The sequence below is a fragment of the Tarenaya hassleriana genome, unplaced genomic scaffold (genome assembly GCF_000463585.1).
Source record: "Tarenaya hassleriana unplaced genomic scaffold, ASM46358v1 Cleome3, whole genome shotgun sequence".
Lineage (NCBI taxonomy): Eukaryota > Viridiplantae > Streptophyta > Magnoliopsida > Brassicales > Cleomaceae > Tarenaya > Tarenaya hassleriana.
This window is the reverse complement of record NW_010966177.1, coordinates 6,386,906-6,400,723: the sequence shown is the minus strand read 5'-3', so window position 1 is coordinate 6,400,723 and position 13,818 is coordinate 6,386,906. Positions and strand designations below refer to the sequence as shown.

The 13,818-nt window shown below is 38.2% G+C and overlaps 3 protein-coding genes across 7 annotated transcripts; 2 read left to right on the top strand and 1 right to left on the bottom strand.

The window, feature by feature from the left end:
- Window positions 1-2,628: 2,628 nt before the first annotated feature.
- Window positions 2,629-5,921, top strand: LOC104819736 (probable protein phosphatase 2C 46). Of its 5 annotated transcripts, none has more exons than XM_010549948.2 (6): window positions 2,629-2,808; window positions 2,910-3,082; window positions 3,617-4,034; window positions 4,215-4,582; window positions 4,878-5,114; window positions 5,439-5,921. In XM_010549948.2, exons 3-6 carry the CDS (start codon window positions 3,725-3,727, stop codon window positions 5,700-5,702), a joined length of 1,179 nt encoding a protein of 392 aa, XP_010548250.1. In that variant the 5' UTR covers window positions 2,629-2,808; window positions 2,910-3,082; window positions 3,617-3,724; the 3' UTR covers window positions 5,703-5,921. The 5 variants fall into 5 exon arrangements, with proteins under 5 accessions (XP_010548250.1, XP_010548252.1, XP_010548249.1 ...); XM_010549947.2 differs by lacking the exon at window positions 2,629-2,808 and adding an exon at window positions 3,342-3,463 and having other exon boundaries at window positions 2,834-3,082; XM_010549950.2 differs by lacking the exon at window positions 2,910-3,082 and having other exon boundaries at window positions 2,631-2,808.
- Window positions 5,922-6,765: 844 nt separating this feature from the next.
- On the top strand, window positions 6,766-9,646 carry LOC104819735 (ras-related protein RABB1b). Its single transcript, XM_010549945.1, has 6 exons — window positions 6,766-6,981; window positions 7,092-7,231; window positions 7,844-7,926; window positions 8,602-8,806; window positions 8,939-9,007; window positions 9,376-9,646. The coding sequence occupies exons 1-6, from the start codon at window positions 6,936-6,938 to the stop codon at window positions 9,466-9,468; spliced, it is 636 nt and encodes a 211-aa protein (XP_010548247.1). The 5' UTR covers window positions 6,766-6,935; the 3' UTR covers window positions 9,469-9,646.
- Window positions 9,647-9,751: 105 nt separating this feature from the next.
- LOC104819734 (pentatricopeptide repeat-containing protein At4g35850, mitochondrial) lies at window positions 9,752-13,619 on the bottom strand. The gene is made up of 13 exons (XM_010549943.2): window positions 13,418-13,619; window positions 13,058-13,196; window positions 12,635-12,797; window positions 12,344-12,409; window positions 12,119-12,216; window positions 11,874-11,991; window positions 11,588-11,794; window positions 11,417-11,493; window positions 10,789-10,882; window positions 10,509-10,574; window positions 10,331-10,408; window positions 10,159-10,260; window positions 9,752-10,035 (listed from the first exon to the last, which is right to left on the bottom strand). Exons 1-13 carry the CDS (start codon window positions 13,443-13,445, stop codon window positions 9,937-9,939), a joined length of 1,335 nt encoding a protein of 444 aa, XP_010548245.1. The 5' UTR covers window positions 13,446-13,619; the 3' UTR covers window positions 9,752-9,936.
- Between the last annotated feature and the right edge of the window lie 199 nt (window positions 13,620-13,818).

The window sequence follows — 13,818 nt, the reverse complement described above, 5'->3', positions numbered from 1 at the left end:
TCCCCTTAATTTACAATTTTCGGTTTAATAAAATTAAAATAATTGGAGTAACATTTGTTGTTAATTAATCAGGTTTAATCATTAATTAAGGAGAAAATGGTGAGTAGTAGTTTTCCTAGCCTGAAACGGCAACGGTCAATTTGGCGCCATTTCGGTCGGGCGACGACACGGGGTTGGCCACTTGCCGAGTCAGGTCACCGGTGTGGGACCCAGACCTCTTTTTCTTTATTTTTTTTAAATATTCAACCTCCCTCTTTGAAAAATTAGAACTCATTAATTTCACATTCACATGTAGTTGGACCGACTTTACTATATATATATATATATATATATATTTTCAATTTTACATATTATAAAATAATCCGTGGTCGGTACGCTCGGTTAACGCAATTTGTTAATCTACCCCGAGACAAAAACAAAAATAAATAATAAAAAGAAATGTTACTCTAACTATTATTTATATAGAATTGTGTGATATTTATATTTTGTTTAAAAATAATTTATTATTGAAAATGGGGGGGGGGGGGGGGGGGGGGGGAGTGCCTCTGTCATTAATCTGTTGTTGGTATGTGAAATAGTCCATTCTATATTAATTCGTTTGCCGATTGCATTTGATATATTATTTGTCTTGTATTCTCCAATGGATTATTTCAAATTAATTAGGTTATCTAGCATAAGATTTTTGTTCTCAAATTAAAATATTTGGGTCGTTGTAGACCCATTCGTCTCTTTTCCAATATAAAAAATATTTAATTTTCCATTAAAATACAGCGAACCGGTGGCCTAATCATAAAATAAAATAAAAAAAGGCTCCTCAAAAGAAATTAGATACAAATATAGGGGGGAAACTACAAATTAATAAAAACAAGAGGGCGAAGATGAAAATGAGAGGCTTGACGTCCAAATTACAGTGTCGGCCCAGCTCAGCTAACGGGATCGTGACACGTGGCAAACATCGAACGGTCACTGTCAAGTGGATGAGACAAAACACCACAAAGATACCGGCACGTGGATTGCACGTGCCACGTAGAATATCTCTTCTGCTCTATAGAATGAAAGTTCTTCTGGGTTTTGAACCAATATGGGTTAAATTCAAGGCAAATAAATTGAAGAAATGGTCCATAGATTTCATATATATATATATATATATATATATATATATCCCATGAAATAATTTTTGTCGTCTTAACTGGTAAGTAATAGATTAAAATCTTTCTCGATTCAGGTTCAAGTATTATATTCACTCGAATTTTAAAACTCGATAAATTTTCAGATCATCAAAAAAAAAACTTTACTTTCATATATATATATATAACTGTTGAATTTCATAACATGCTAGAAGAAAAAATTTAGTTAAACAAAATCCGAATCTTTTAAACAAAAAATTTATTTATTCTGATACAATTTTTTTTTATCCAATTTGGAATTAAAACGTTGTTGTTGTTTCAATCAGACCGATATTCGATTTGAAATTTCCAACTATATATATATATATATAAATGTGTATGATATTAGTGATATTAATATTGTAATGTATTCGCTTTTTATCGGAACACGCGGGGATATTTGGAAAATCTGAAAAGTATTCGTCGGCTGATACGAGAAAATAATGTCTCATGTTTGGAAAATAACATTTTTAGATGTTACATATTTACTCCGAAATTGTAAAATATTTTCGATTTGAGCCATAAAGTCTTAAACATGTTCCAACAACCCCCGGCTTGAACTTTGTTTGTGAGCCGATTTTGGATATTTGGGCCCATGACAACTGGGCCTACTTATGTACGATCCAAATGCTAATGCTTACTTTTACAATGGAAAAAAATACTGAAAGACAAAAAAACATAATAATGATAATAATAATAATAATAATAATAATAATAATAATAATTGCATGATCTTAATATCATAGATACAATACGAATGTGATTAGTCAAATGAATTGGCTCAACGGGTTTCATTTTGTATATAATATAACCTGTTTTGACTTATTTGTTTTTTTAGTGATTTAATAGAATTTCATTCAAGAGAAATTATTAATTAAAATCTGATAATTTTATCGATTCGATTTTTATTTATATTCTCTATTAATTTAAAAATCACAATAAAATTTCAATGTTCGGAATTTAATAAATTCAAGTTATATGAAAAATATATTAGGCAAAAGGAATTTTGGTAAGGGTTAAGTCCACATGGTGTTGGCCACTTGTTCCATAACGCATGTGCACGCGTTGCTCCTTTCTTCTTCTGACACCTCATCTCCTCCCATTTTCTACACATTTTTTAAATCACTAAATCAATTTTTGTTTCTTCTTAATTATAAATCATTTACGTTCCAATTCATAAAATTTATTAATGTAAACCACTTTATTTAAGACAGATGTTATCTTACCATTTCCAATTACTGCGTTAATTTCCATGCAAGTATTAACCATTGGTCAAATAATACATTAATCATACAAAAGCAAAGTAGATTTTTTTTTCTGGAAAAAATTATTTTAAATATCTGTGACTTTTGATTATTTTGTGTTTTATACATGCGCTGACACGTCATATATACACCGGATACGTATGTATATAAACTATATATACACTGATATACGTATGGAGCCCATTGCGTTGCTGGCTCTCAGCCATTGTTCATCGTTGATCTTTCCTTTTTTTGTGTGTTTTTGTTTTCTATTTGATCAGATCTTCATTAATAAGACAGTTTACTTGTTGTAGATAAAGAAAAAACACAGGGAAAGAAAAAAGTCTGCGTTTTTTCCCCTACCCTCCCGTCAAATCACACTACAGATCGGAAAAAAGGTAACTTTTTTTTTTTTGTTTTCGACCCAACAAAAAAATGGGTTTCCGATGATCTCGTCCATCTATCCTGTTTTTCCTCTCATTTCTCTTCCTTCAATCAGAGGGAGAAGTGGGCAGAGAGAAAGAGAGAGAGAGAGTAGTCAATCTTTAAGCAAAAGTGGAGAAACTCGTTGTGTATCTGTTTCTGATCCGAAAGATCCCTAGATCTGACGCTTTCTCTGTTTCATTAAAGATACAAAGACGGTGCCGAACTTATTGCGAGCGCAATTGTACAGTGAGTTCCCTTTGTCTTGTCTCTTGTCCTCCCTTTTCCTTGGTCCGAATTCTCTTTCTTCCTTGGCGTTTAGATGAGGGTTCATTCATTCCTTTTCGTTTCCTTCGGTCGCTGGAATTCGGGGTTTTAGTCAAAATTTTGGCTTTTTGGTGACTCAGAAATGCGAAAACCCATGTAGCTTTCATGGCTATGGCTGAAAGTCCTCTTTTTTTGCGGTCTGGAACTGTTGATGACGTGGATTGCTTCGAATTTTATCCAGATTTTGATTCGTGGGTCGATTTTTTCTCCTCGAAATCTTTGGCGTTACTGGGTCATTGGCTATGATCTGGGTTTGAAACTCAACGCGTCAATTACGGAGACGACTCTGAGCTCAAGAATTTGGTATTTATGCATAATCGCATTGGTCAAACGTTTTGGATCAGTTGCTGTTCGCAGGATCTGTGTCCGGATTATTTCCTAAGCCTCAGTTTCGATTTAATTTGCTTGTCTCGTTCATTTTTTCTTGATCATAAGTTGATTTGCTCTGCTGAACAGTGAGGGGCTTTGAGAGAGGTTTATACAGGCAATTGAAGATGCAGAGTCTGGCCAGGTGGTACTTGAATGAATCACACTAGGAGAGGTTGGCCTTTGCTGAAATGAGGGATGTTATCAAAGTTAATGAACTTCCTGAGGTCATGTTGGAGACCCTATTCGGCTCATTCGGGTTCAGACACTGCAGGACGTCAAGACGGGCTTCTATGGTACAAAGATATTGGTCAGCATCTGGCTGGTGATTTCTCCATGGCTGTGATTCAGGCTAATAATCTGCTGGAGGACCAGAGCCAGATCGAGTCTGGTCCTTTGAGTCTCCTTGATTCTGGTCCTTACGGTACCTTTGTCGGAGTATACGATGGCCATGGAGGGCCTGAGACTTCCCGTTACATCAATGATCATCTTTTCCGCCATCTAAAGAGTAAGAATCTGGTTGCCTCTCCTGAACAAGGAGAATGTCTCTGGAATCTTAAGTTTGAGAAAGCATGTTGGAATTGGTTAGGTTCTATCCAATATAAGTTATCCTAATCTTTGTCGATTTCTTGGGCAAAAAGGGTATTTTTTTCTGTGTTTAATCCTGCTTTATGAAATTGTTTTTCAGGGTTTGCAACAGAACAACAATCCATGACTGTAGATGTGATAAAGAAAGCATATCAAGCAACAGAAGAAGGGTTCTTATCTGTAGTTACGAAGCTGTGGCCGGTGAATCCACAGATTGCAGCTGTTGGGTCTTGCTGTCTTGTCGGTGTTGTGTGCAATGGAACCTTGTACGTTGCCAATGTCGGAGATTCCCGTGCTGTCCTCGGGAGGCTTATGAAGGCTACCGGAGAGATTATTGCCATCCAACTTTCGTCTGAGCATAATGTGGCCTTAGAATCTGTGAGGCAGGAGATGCATTCTTTGCATCCTGATGACTCACATATTGTGGTTTTAAAGCATAATGTGTGGCGAGTGAAGGGATTGATACAGGTAAGGTATCTCTTACACAGATAAATTAGGGAGAAAATGTATGTATGTTATGTTTGGACATATATGCTTGTTTCTGATAGTATTTATTTGAGTTAAACTATCTCTGTATACTCGATTTTTTTCTTACGTATTTGGAGACGACAAGCTGAAAACTCGGACTTTGTCTTACTATTTGATCCTCATGTTTTCTCAAATGACAGAAGCTGGGTTTATGTGAATCTTGCCTGCATGTTATGACATGATCTGCAAAGAAATCTGATAATGGGGCAACTTCCTGTTTCTGAAAAATCTTCAGGTGTCAAGATCTATTGGAGATGTGTATCTAAAAAAGGCAGAGTTTAACAGGGAGCCACTCTATGCAAAGTTTCGCCTCCGGGAGCCATTTAAGAGACAGATACTGAGCTCTGAGCCGTCTATCTCTGTTCACGAAATCCAGCCTCAGGATCAGTTTGTTATATTTGCTTCAGATGGCCTCTGGGAGCACCTTAGCAACCAAGAAGCTGTGGATATCGTTCAGAATCATCCTCGCAACGTAAGATATTTTATGTCGTCTCACTGCAATCTTCGTTCTTGAAGAAAGTGTGACTTTTTGGTAGGGAAGAAGTTAAAAAAATGAGTAAAATCATCCCATTTCATCTTAGAAATTGAATCCCCGCAACCCAGATGCATGGGGATTGATACAATGCTCACACCAAATATCTGAATCTTCTCCCTTACTCATAAAAGTTTGGATCTTTAGCTGTATCTCTACCATTTAACATCTCTGTGGTGTTAAACGCCTAAAAGCATCTTTTGATGGGTCCTTCTTTAAACTCTCTCCCTTTTTCCTCGAATCTCTGTCATCTGATTCCATCAGGGAATTGCTCGGAGGCTTGTGAAGACAGCGTTACACGAAGCGGCAAAGAAGAGGGAGATGAGATATTCGGACCTGAAGAAGATAGAGCGAGGAGTGCGTCGCCATTTCCACGATGACATCACGGTGGCGGTTGTGTTCCTGGACTCGAATCTTGTGAGCAGAGGCAGCTCGGTGAAAGGCCCTTCTCTGTCATTGAGAGGAGGCGGTGTTCATATACCTTCAAGAACCTTAGCCCCGACAGAGACCAGCAGCACTACTGGCTAGAACGCCGGATCCGAAATCTGGCTTTTTATAGGTACAGTTTGGTTTGTTGTACGATGGAAAATGTATCCTTTTTCACGACATAGCCAAAGTAGATAGCTCTAGATTCTTTCCTGTCTTTTTTTTTTTGTTAACTCAAGAAAGATCCATGGGTATGTCCCCTCCTGAACCACTGGTAAGATTGTTCGTTAAGTTACAGGCCAAGTAGCTTTCTTTCTTTCATGGCTTTCGCTTTGTTTGGTCTGAAAATTTCTTCGGATGAAGAATCAACGAAAAGGAAAGGAACCCTTCTTCTCTGAGTTTCTTCGTTCTCGATCGCCATAGTCGTGGCCTGAATTTTTCTACCAGACGCCACAAGCTCTTAAGAAGTAGAGAAAAAAACTCGTTTTTGGTATGTTCTTGTTGGGGAAGGGAAGAAGAACAGCAGAGAGGCATGAGAGCTCGAACTGACTTAAGATTCGAGCTGATGATGTCGAAGAGGAACTTGGGTCTGAACTCATATTTCCTGAAGCCTGTCGTTTTAGCAGCCCATGGACAAAAAAAAGCTTGTTCCTTTCTTCTTCTCCGAAGCTTTGTCGCTTTAGCAGCCATGGAGATGTTCCTTTCTTCTTCCCCGAAGCTTTGTCGTTGTAGCAGCCTTGGATATAAGAGCTTTATCCTTCCCTGAAGCTTTATCGTTTCAGCAGCCATGGAGATGAAAAGCTTGTTCCTTTCTTCTTCCCTGAAGCTTGTTGTTTTAACAAATAACTACCCTTTTGTCCATTCTCTCTCATGTTTTCAGCAATAGCTTTTTTTTTTAAAAAATTTCTTTTAGATTAATCGAATTTCTCTCAATAAAAAATCAAAATATTATTCTTTTTCTCCTTTCATATATTCCTTTTTTTTTTAATTTTCTTAAATATAGATTATATTTTCTTCTCCATTTTAAATTATGCACAGATTATCCGTTTTTTTTTTACAATATTGATCGGTAATGTAAATATATTTCATTTTTCTTTTGCTAAATTGAAAATTTCGCTTTAAAAAATAAAAATAAAAAACTAAATCCCTTTGATTGACAAATCGGCTAAAGATGGCTTCGCCATCGGGAAACCTCGACAACAACAAAGCCAGCCCCAAAGCGCGTGACGCGTCACTGCTCGCACGCCACCGTTTCTTCTTCTTCCTCTGTTCATCGTCTTCTCCCACATTCTCTCTCGAAGAAATTTCATCGAGCTTCTCGCGGATAAACCAGCCATGTCGTACGATTACCTTTTCAAGTACATAATCATCGGAGACACAGGTGACGACGACCTATTTGATTCCTCATCATCCCTCTCGCTGCTTCTCTTTTCGAATTTCGAAATCCCGATGTTCCTGGGGGTGCGAATTTTTCATGGGTTTGCTTCGCAGGTGTTGGGAAATCGTGCCTGCTTCTGCAATTCACTGACAAGAGGTTCCAACCTGTCCACGATCTCACCATTGGTGTCGAGTTCGGAGCCCGCATGGTCACCGTCGATGGCCGACCCATCAAGCTTCAGATTTGGGACACCGTAAGTGTTTAATTTCTCTCGCCTTCATCGTTGTCTTCTCAGTATCTGATTATGTTTCTGAGGTTTTATCATATTAGCCGATAATCTTATACTTAGAGTCCATACTTGTGGATGGTTATCGTACTGTACTGAGCAGATAAGATTAGGAACCGTACGGGTCATAATCAGAAGTTTGCTAAACTATTGGGTTAATTAATTGCCGATTAGGAGTGATTATACTGTGATTGTTTTTGCTAATTATGCTCGAAATTCTGTAATTCACTCGAGGAGTTAGCTGTAATTATTAACAATCAACAAAATGCCTTGTTCCAGGACAATGTGTTTATATCTCCTGATAAAAGTTTTATCAATTGTTTGCATCATTTTCAATAGATGTATCTTTCTGGTGTTGTTGGTTTGATTTGCGTAATTTTCTTGTGTGCAGTTTCTTTTGGTTTCTTTTTCTTTATCCCTTTTCATTAATGATCATCTTGTCAATATTCCTGATTTGGTACATGGTATAATATGATACTTGTAAAAAGAGTTTCTTGCTTCTTGATGTATTGGGCTGGACAATATCGGGGTGTCAGCTCGATTTTGTGGTACTCATCCAACGAATTTCATGTGGTTTAGGCTGGACAAGAGTCTTTTAGATCCATCACAAGATCATACTACAGAGGAGCAGCTGGAGCCTTGCTGGTTTACGACATAACCAGGTCAGTACTACAAGTGTTCTTCCATTACTGTTGTATCCTGGTGCTCGTGCTCAAATGATTAAGGAACTGATACTGATATAAGTTATTATTTTATGCTTTCATGAGAATTTTGTCTACTCTAAAGTCTAAACCCATATTTTCAACCGATTTTATTGAATTTCCAGGATGTCCCATGAAAGTATCTTCTTATCTGAGCGCGTTTCGGTTCTTGGCTTTCTTTAGAATTGAATATATTTTTGGGTTTTGCTGGTTGGATGTTCTGCCATTCTACTTGGAATCTGAATTTTCAGCATGAATATGAAATGGCGAGATCTTTGACTGGGTTATTTTGAGTGTAATAATATATATAGGTCATGTTCGCCTGTTTACCAGGAAAGTACTCGTTATCTGATCAAATGTCTTTACCTGGCAGTCCTGACACAACGACATTGTCTGTAGTCTAAGCATTCGATTTTTTCTTCGGAATTTGTGTTTCAAAATATTTTTGGCTCTTTTCACTTGTATGGATTCTTTTCTTTTTTTTTTTGTATATTTTTTTAACAAAGATTGTGGAAGTCTCTCTATTGATCAATACTTAAAGGATTTTGGTTATGCCTAATGAATGATTTGAAGAGGTATTTTAACAACTGATTGGAAATTTAATCGTTGGAACTCAAAATCAAAATTCTTCTGCAGGAGAGAAACGTTTAACCATCTTGCTAGCTGGTTGGAGGATGCACGTCAGCATGCGAATCCTAACATGAGTATCATGCTGGTTGGGAACAAATGTGATCTCGCCCATAAGAGGGCTGTGAGCAAAGAGGAAGGCGAACAGTTTGCCAAAGAACACGGGCTGCTGTTCTTGGAAGCATCTGCAAGAACAGCTCAAAGCGTCGAGGAGGTGATCGTCTATCCTGATTACTACTACTTCTTACTTACCATCCTTTTTTCTTGTTTGACCTTGCAGATTTACATTTCAAATTGTTTTCTTTTCCTCTGATGTATGGAGAGATTTGATTCCACATATCTACAGGCCTTCATAAAGACTGCTGCCAAGGTACTTCAGAATATTCAAGATGGTGTCTTTGATGTATCCAATGAGGTATGGTTATAAATAACTAAACCCCCACTCTTGAATTCGATATACCATCTTTCCCTTCCATGTCCTTATCTTCGTAAGCCTATTCGCTTTTCAATTTATCATGGTATGGTATCTTTAGGTTTCTTTGCTCCAATCCGGGCTAGGGGCATCTAATTCTAGGGCCGATGCTTTATTTATAATACCCTAAATCTAAGTGAATCTTTTTTGGTTGAACATATTCGAAGCTCGAGAAATGATTCAACAAACCTTGTGCAACAACATATAGGAATCCACATTAGTTAGTTCCAATCTTATTTGGCTTTCTGGTTTGGATTGGAGTGTGATATCTGTTAATGGTGAATTGAATTGTTTGGTCTGTAATGTTGCAGTCTTCGGGCATCAAGGTCGGGTATGGACGTCCACAAGGTCAGGCCGGAGGAGGAAGAGACGGTACGGTCAGCCAGACGGGTGGGTGTTGTTGAAAATTCCCCAGAACTCTGCAGAAAACATTGTGGCTGGCACACTTTGATAAAAATTGTATTTTGAATGATCCTTGTGTGCCAAAAAAATCTTTATTGTTATTATTATTATTATTATTATGTGTTACCAGAAAACATCAAAACATCATTGAAATGTATAATAGTTTCGTGTTCAATGTCAGATTCTGAAATCTGGAAATTTAGAGGGTTCTCTTTTAAATCCTGTTTGGTGGAACTGTGGCCAAGATCACTTCTTCACCGTTTTCTCAGCAGAGACAAGTGTTCCTGAAGACAAGAACATCCATCCGGTCTTTATTCGGATAAAAGAGGTGGTGTGGTAACAAACCCAAATGTGCTTGAAGAGATCTTCTTCAACAGATCCAGAAACAAAATATCTTACAAAACAGAAAGCCCTGTAATAATCTAAAGCATCCTCCAGACCGCCATTATCAATCAACTTCTTGGTGAGAGCTACTGCCGAGTAGATCCTGTCCCGACCCTAAGACGCAAGCTATCGTATGTACGCGTCACTAGCATCAACCTTGGATCATCTTGCGGAATTTCTCGTTCCTGAAACTCAGCATGTTGAATGGAAAATCATCAGAAAAAATCCCTATCTAAGAAACGCGAGAACGTGTTGAATGGGCAGTAAATGTATAAAATTTTAAGACAGTTATTGAGAAGGGCTTCTACCTTCAATCCCTTGTAATAAGCTTCAGCAGCAGGTAGGGTAGGGATAATCTTCCTGGCCTGCATCAGGTCCCATATGTAATTCGCCGTTGTGTATCCACCCGTCTGCCAAAAACACAAAACGAGTTTTGAGGTCAAACAATCACAGATTGAGAAAGTGCCCCCCGGCTTTTACCTTTTCACCAGCAGCTTTTTCCAGCAGATAGGCTCCGTTCTTTGGATCCAAGAAAAAGTTGCGGTCGTTCATCTGAACCTGAAATCAACATTATCATCATCCAATCCATCATGAGTAAGACAAGAATATTCTTTCGGTGTTTCAAGATCTTGACATGAGATCACGACACGGGATTTACCAGAGTATCTTGAGCAAGCTGCATTCCCTTTGGGGTGTATCCCACCATGGCCCCTTCAACTAAGGTCTGAAGCAGCACAAAGCAAAAAGAAAATCTGTCTTTAGTATGTTTTTTAAGTCCATGAGAAGAACAAAAGAACCCTAATTTACAATGACTATGGAATTTAGGTATGTTTTTGAAGTCCATTGTGTTAGCTTCAAAAGAACCCTAATCTTGCAAGATCACTCTTAGAGCAAGATTGAATTTTGAAATTCTGTAGTGAAGATAAGACGGAAATTACCGTATATAGTTCAATAACGGGGGCTTTGCCTGTGCTCATGTAATCTTCAAACCATTTGAGACCAGTATCGAGGTCACCAGAGTGTAGATAACATCTGTACATAAATAATAAAAAAACGATGCATGTTATCGGATATTCACAGTCCTGGAAGCCCATTGCAAGTTTTTTTTAACCTGATGTAGCAGTCTACTCAACCCCATGAAAAAGTGACCTTTAACTTGAACCCCCCAAAAAAATGCGGAGTTAAATATCTCAAAGCATCTTTTTACCAAATATATTAGTTACCAAGTCACTTAGGGAGATAAAGATACCACCTTTACGTTACTAAGCACAAATGTGGTGTCTAATATCTCCACATAATTTCTTTACCAAACGTATTAGATACCTGAACAAGGTACCGGCTTTAATTAAAATCTATGCATGTTATATCTTAACACAAAAGTTTTAACAAATATATTTGTCGCCGAAACCTGGCTTAAGTATATGAACATGAAAATGTTGCCAAATGTAACAGTAACCTATTTTATTTCAGTGTGTAAAGAAACCTTCTTTTAGACCATCCACATGAAAGTGCAGTGCAGTATTTCATATCAACACAAGACAGATCATAAAGTAATCAGTATGGTACCTTATAATTTGTATAACCATATAAGTGTCAGTTTCATGACCATCCTGCTTAAGCATCTCTAAAAGAGCTTCCAATGCCTGATACGGTAGAAAAGCACATCAACGTTACAAAATCAACTCGAAAAAATTCAATCAAATGTGAAAAGATTTTGGAATCTGGAATATAAATTACTTTCACGTCTTTGAGGTCAGCAAGGGCACTGAATGCTACGTGATACACAGTTAGGTTCCTCTGGAAAAACCGGGGCCTGTGGGTGTACTCTGCAGTTGGAGTGTTGTACAGCTCCTCTTCACTAACACCATACATCATATTCTCTGCACTTCTTCTCGATGCATCAACTGATGACCATCCTTTTGACTGCTCAACAAGCTCCAGAATCTTTTGGAAAGTGGCAGATATGAGAAAGCAACCCTTGAATTGAAATAGGAGCGTACAAATAGGGTAATTCAAGTTTTACCTTAGTGGAAAGGTCATCTTGTCTAGGAACCTTATTTAGGTGTGCGGTTATAAGTCCTGCATAGCAGAACCTGTTCAAACCAGCACCAGCAGCAGTCATATCACGTACTATAGCATACCTGTTCAATATTTGATGAAAGATTAGAACAAAATGTGAATTTGCTTGCAAGAGATAAGCACTCAAAATGAATAAAAGGAATAGAAAAAAGAAGCACGAAAACTTGATGGAGGGAAGCAGAAACATACACACGATCCAATCGGCCAGCTGCAGCACATGCGTTTAGCAGGCAGATATAGGTCTGCGCATTTGGTTTTACTTCATATCTCTTCATCTCTTCAAATACCTTGAAAAAGGAAGAGAAAGAGCGATGCCGCCAAAGAAATTTAGGAAAAAAAAGGTTGGGAACACGACCCCAGGAAAGGGAAGTAGATGAAACTTTTTCTTTTACAAAAAAATGGTAAATGACATACCCGGATGGCTTCATTTGAATTCTTGCATTTACCACAGGTAGAAATCAAGAAGTTGTACAAATTAACCTACACGTAAAATAATCAACCGATTAATACACGCCACCCACAACCTAAATTGTCCACTAATTCTATAAAGCCTGAATTATTGGACCAATGATCGCGGAATTTATGCTGCCAAATTCTCAAAATACAGAACATTCATCTAGAGATATAATGCAAGATAATGTACTTATGTTTCCGTAAAAGAAAGAAAGCAAGTTCAAGATTCGATAAGCAGAAAACAGAACATACATCTGGAGCAATTCCCAGGGTCTTCATTTCTTCGCGGAAGAACAAGGCATCCTGAAGCCGAGCACGCTTCATCACTCCAACAACCAAAGAATGGAATATATCTGCCGAAGGCTTCACCCCATCTAAAATCATATCGTCATACACATCCCTCAGCAGAAAGCTCCTGTACAAAAGGAAAGACAGTATCATATATACATTAGAGGAATGCACTAAACCATAGGCAAGATCGAATATTTTCAAAGAAACTGAAACAGAACTAGTTCCCCCTACATCATCTCAGCATTTTCCAGCATTGGTAATCATATGAGCACGAACAAAAGCAAATTAACCATATGAATGAGCCGAAGTTCACTGGTTCTGAATCTGTCATCAACATGAACACATGAAACCAAAGACATATATAGGAAGAGAAGCGATCCAAACCTTCGCTGCGCTGTGATAGAATTGACAACTGTATTGTATTCAGAGAGGTTGTTGGCATAGTTCCTCTTTGAATATTCCTCCGTTGATGCCGCCGCACAGTACCGGCGACCCAAAGCTCGGATCAGACATCGATTCTGCCCTGTAATGGCCGATCAAACAAAAACCAAACGCAAGCATTTAGAAATCTCAGCTTCCGAACCATAAGATCGCTCGTCCTGTGCGCATGTACACACGAACGCGTACACGCTGAACCAAAAGAACCCAAAAAGCAAAAACGTAGTTAACAGCATTTTTTCTGAATACCCACAAGCCCATTCACACATACACACGAACGCGTATAGGTTAACAGAGCGAGAGTACCGGAAAAGGATTGAAGGAGGAACTTCATAGCTCCGGAGAATTAGATTAAGACCCAGAATTCGTTGCTTCGGCCGGGAACTTAGCGGGAAATCGAAAGGCGAAAGCGATATGCAAGCTTTTCAGCCGAAGCTCCGTCAGAGAAACGGAGAAGAGTGTTAAGAGAGAGCGGCCGGCGGACAGTAGCAGCTGCTGAGGGTTTAGGGGTGACCCCAAAACAGACCCCCCAAAAAACCGGAAAACGAAACCGAACTAAACCGAATCGAGTCGAACCGGGGAATGAGAACCGGGTTAGCTCACGCTCTCACCTAATCGTAGGTCATGCAATTTGCAATCTTCACCTTTTTTTAAAACAGAAAATGGAGAAAACAACTAGGAAAAAAAAAGTTATTATATGCCATTTA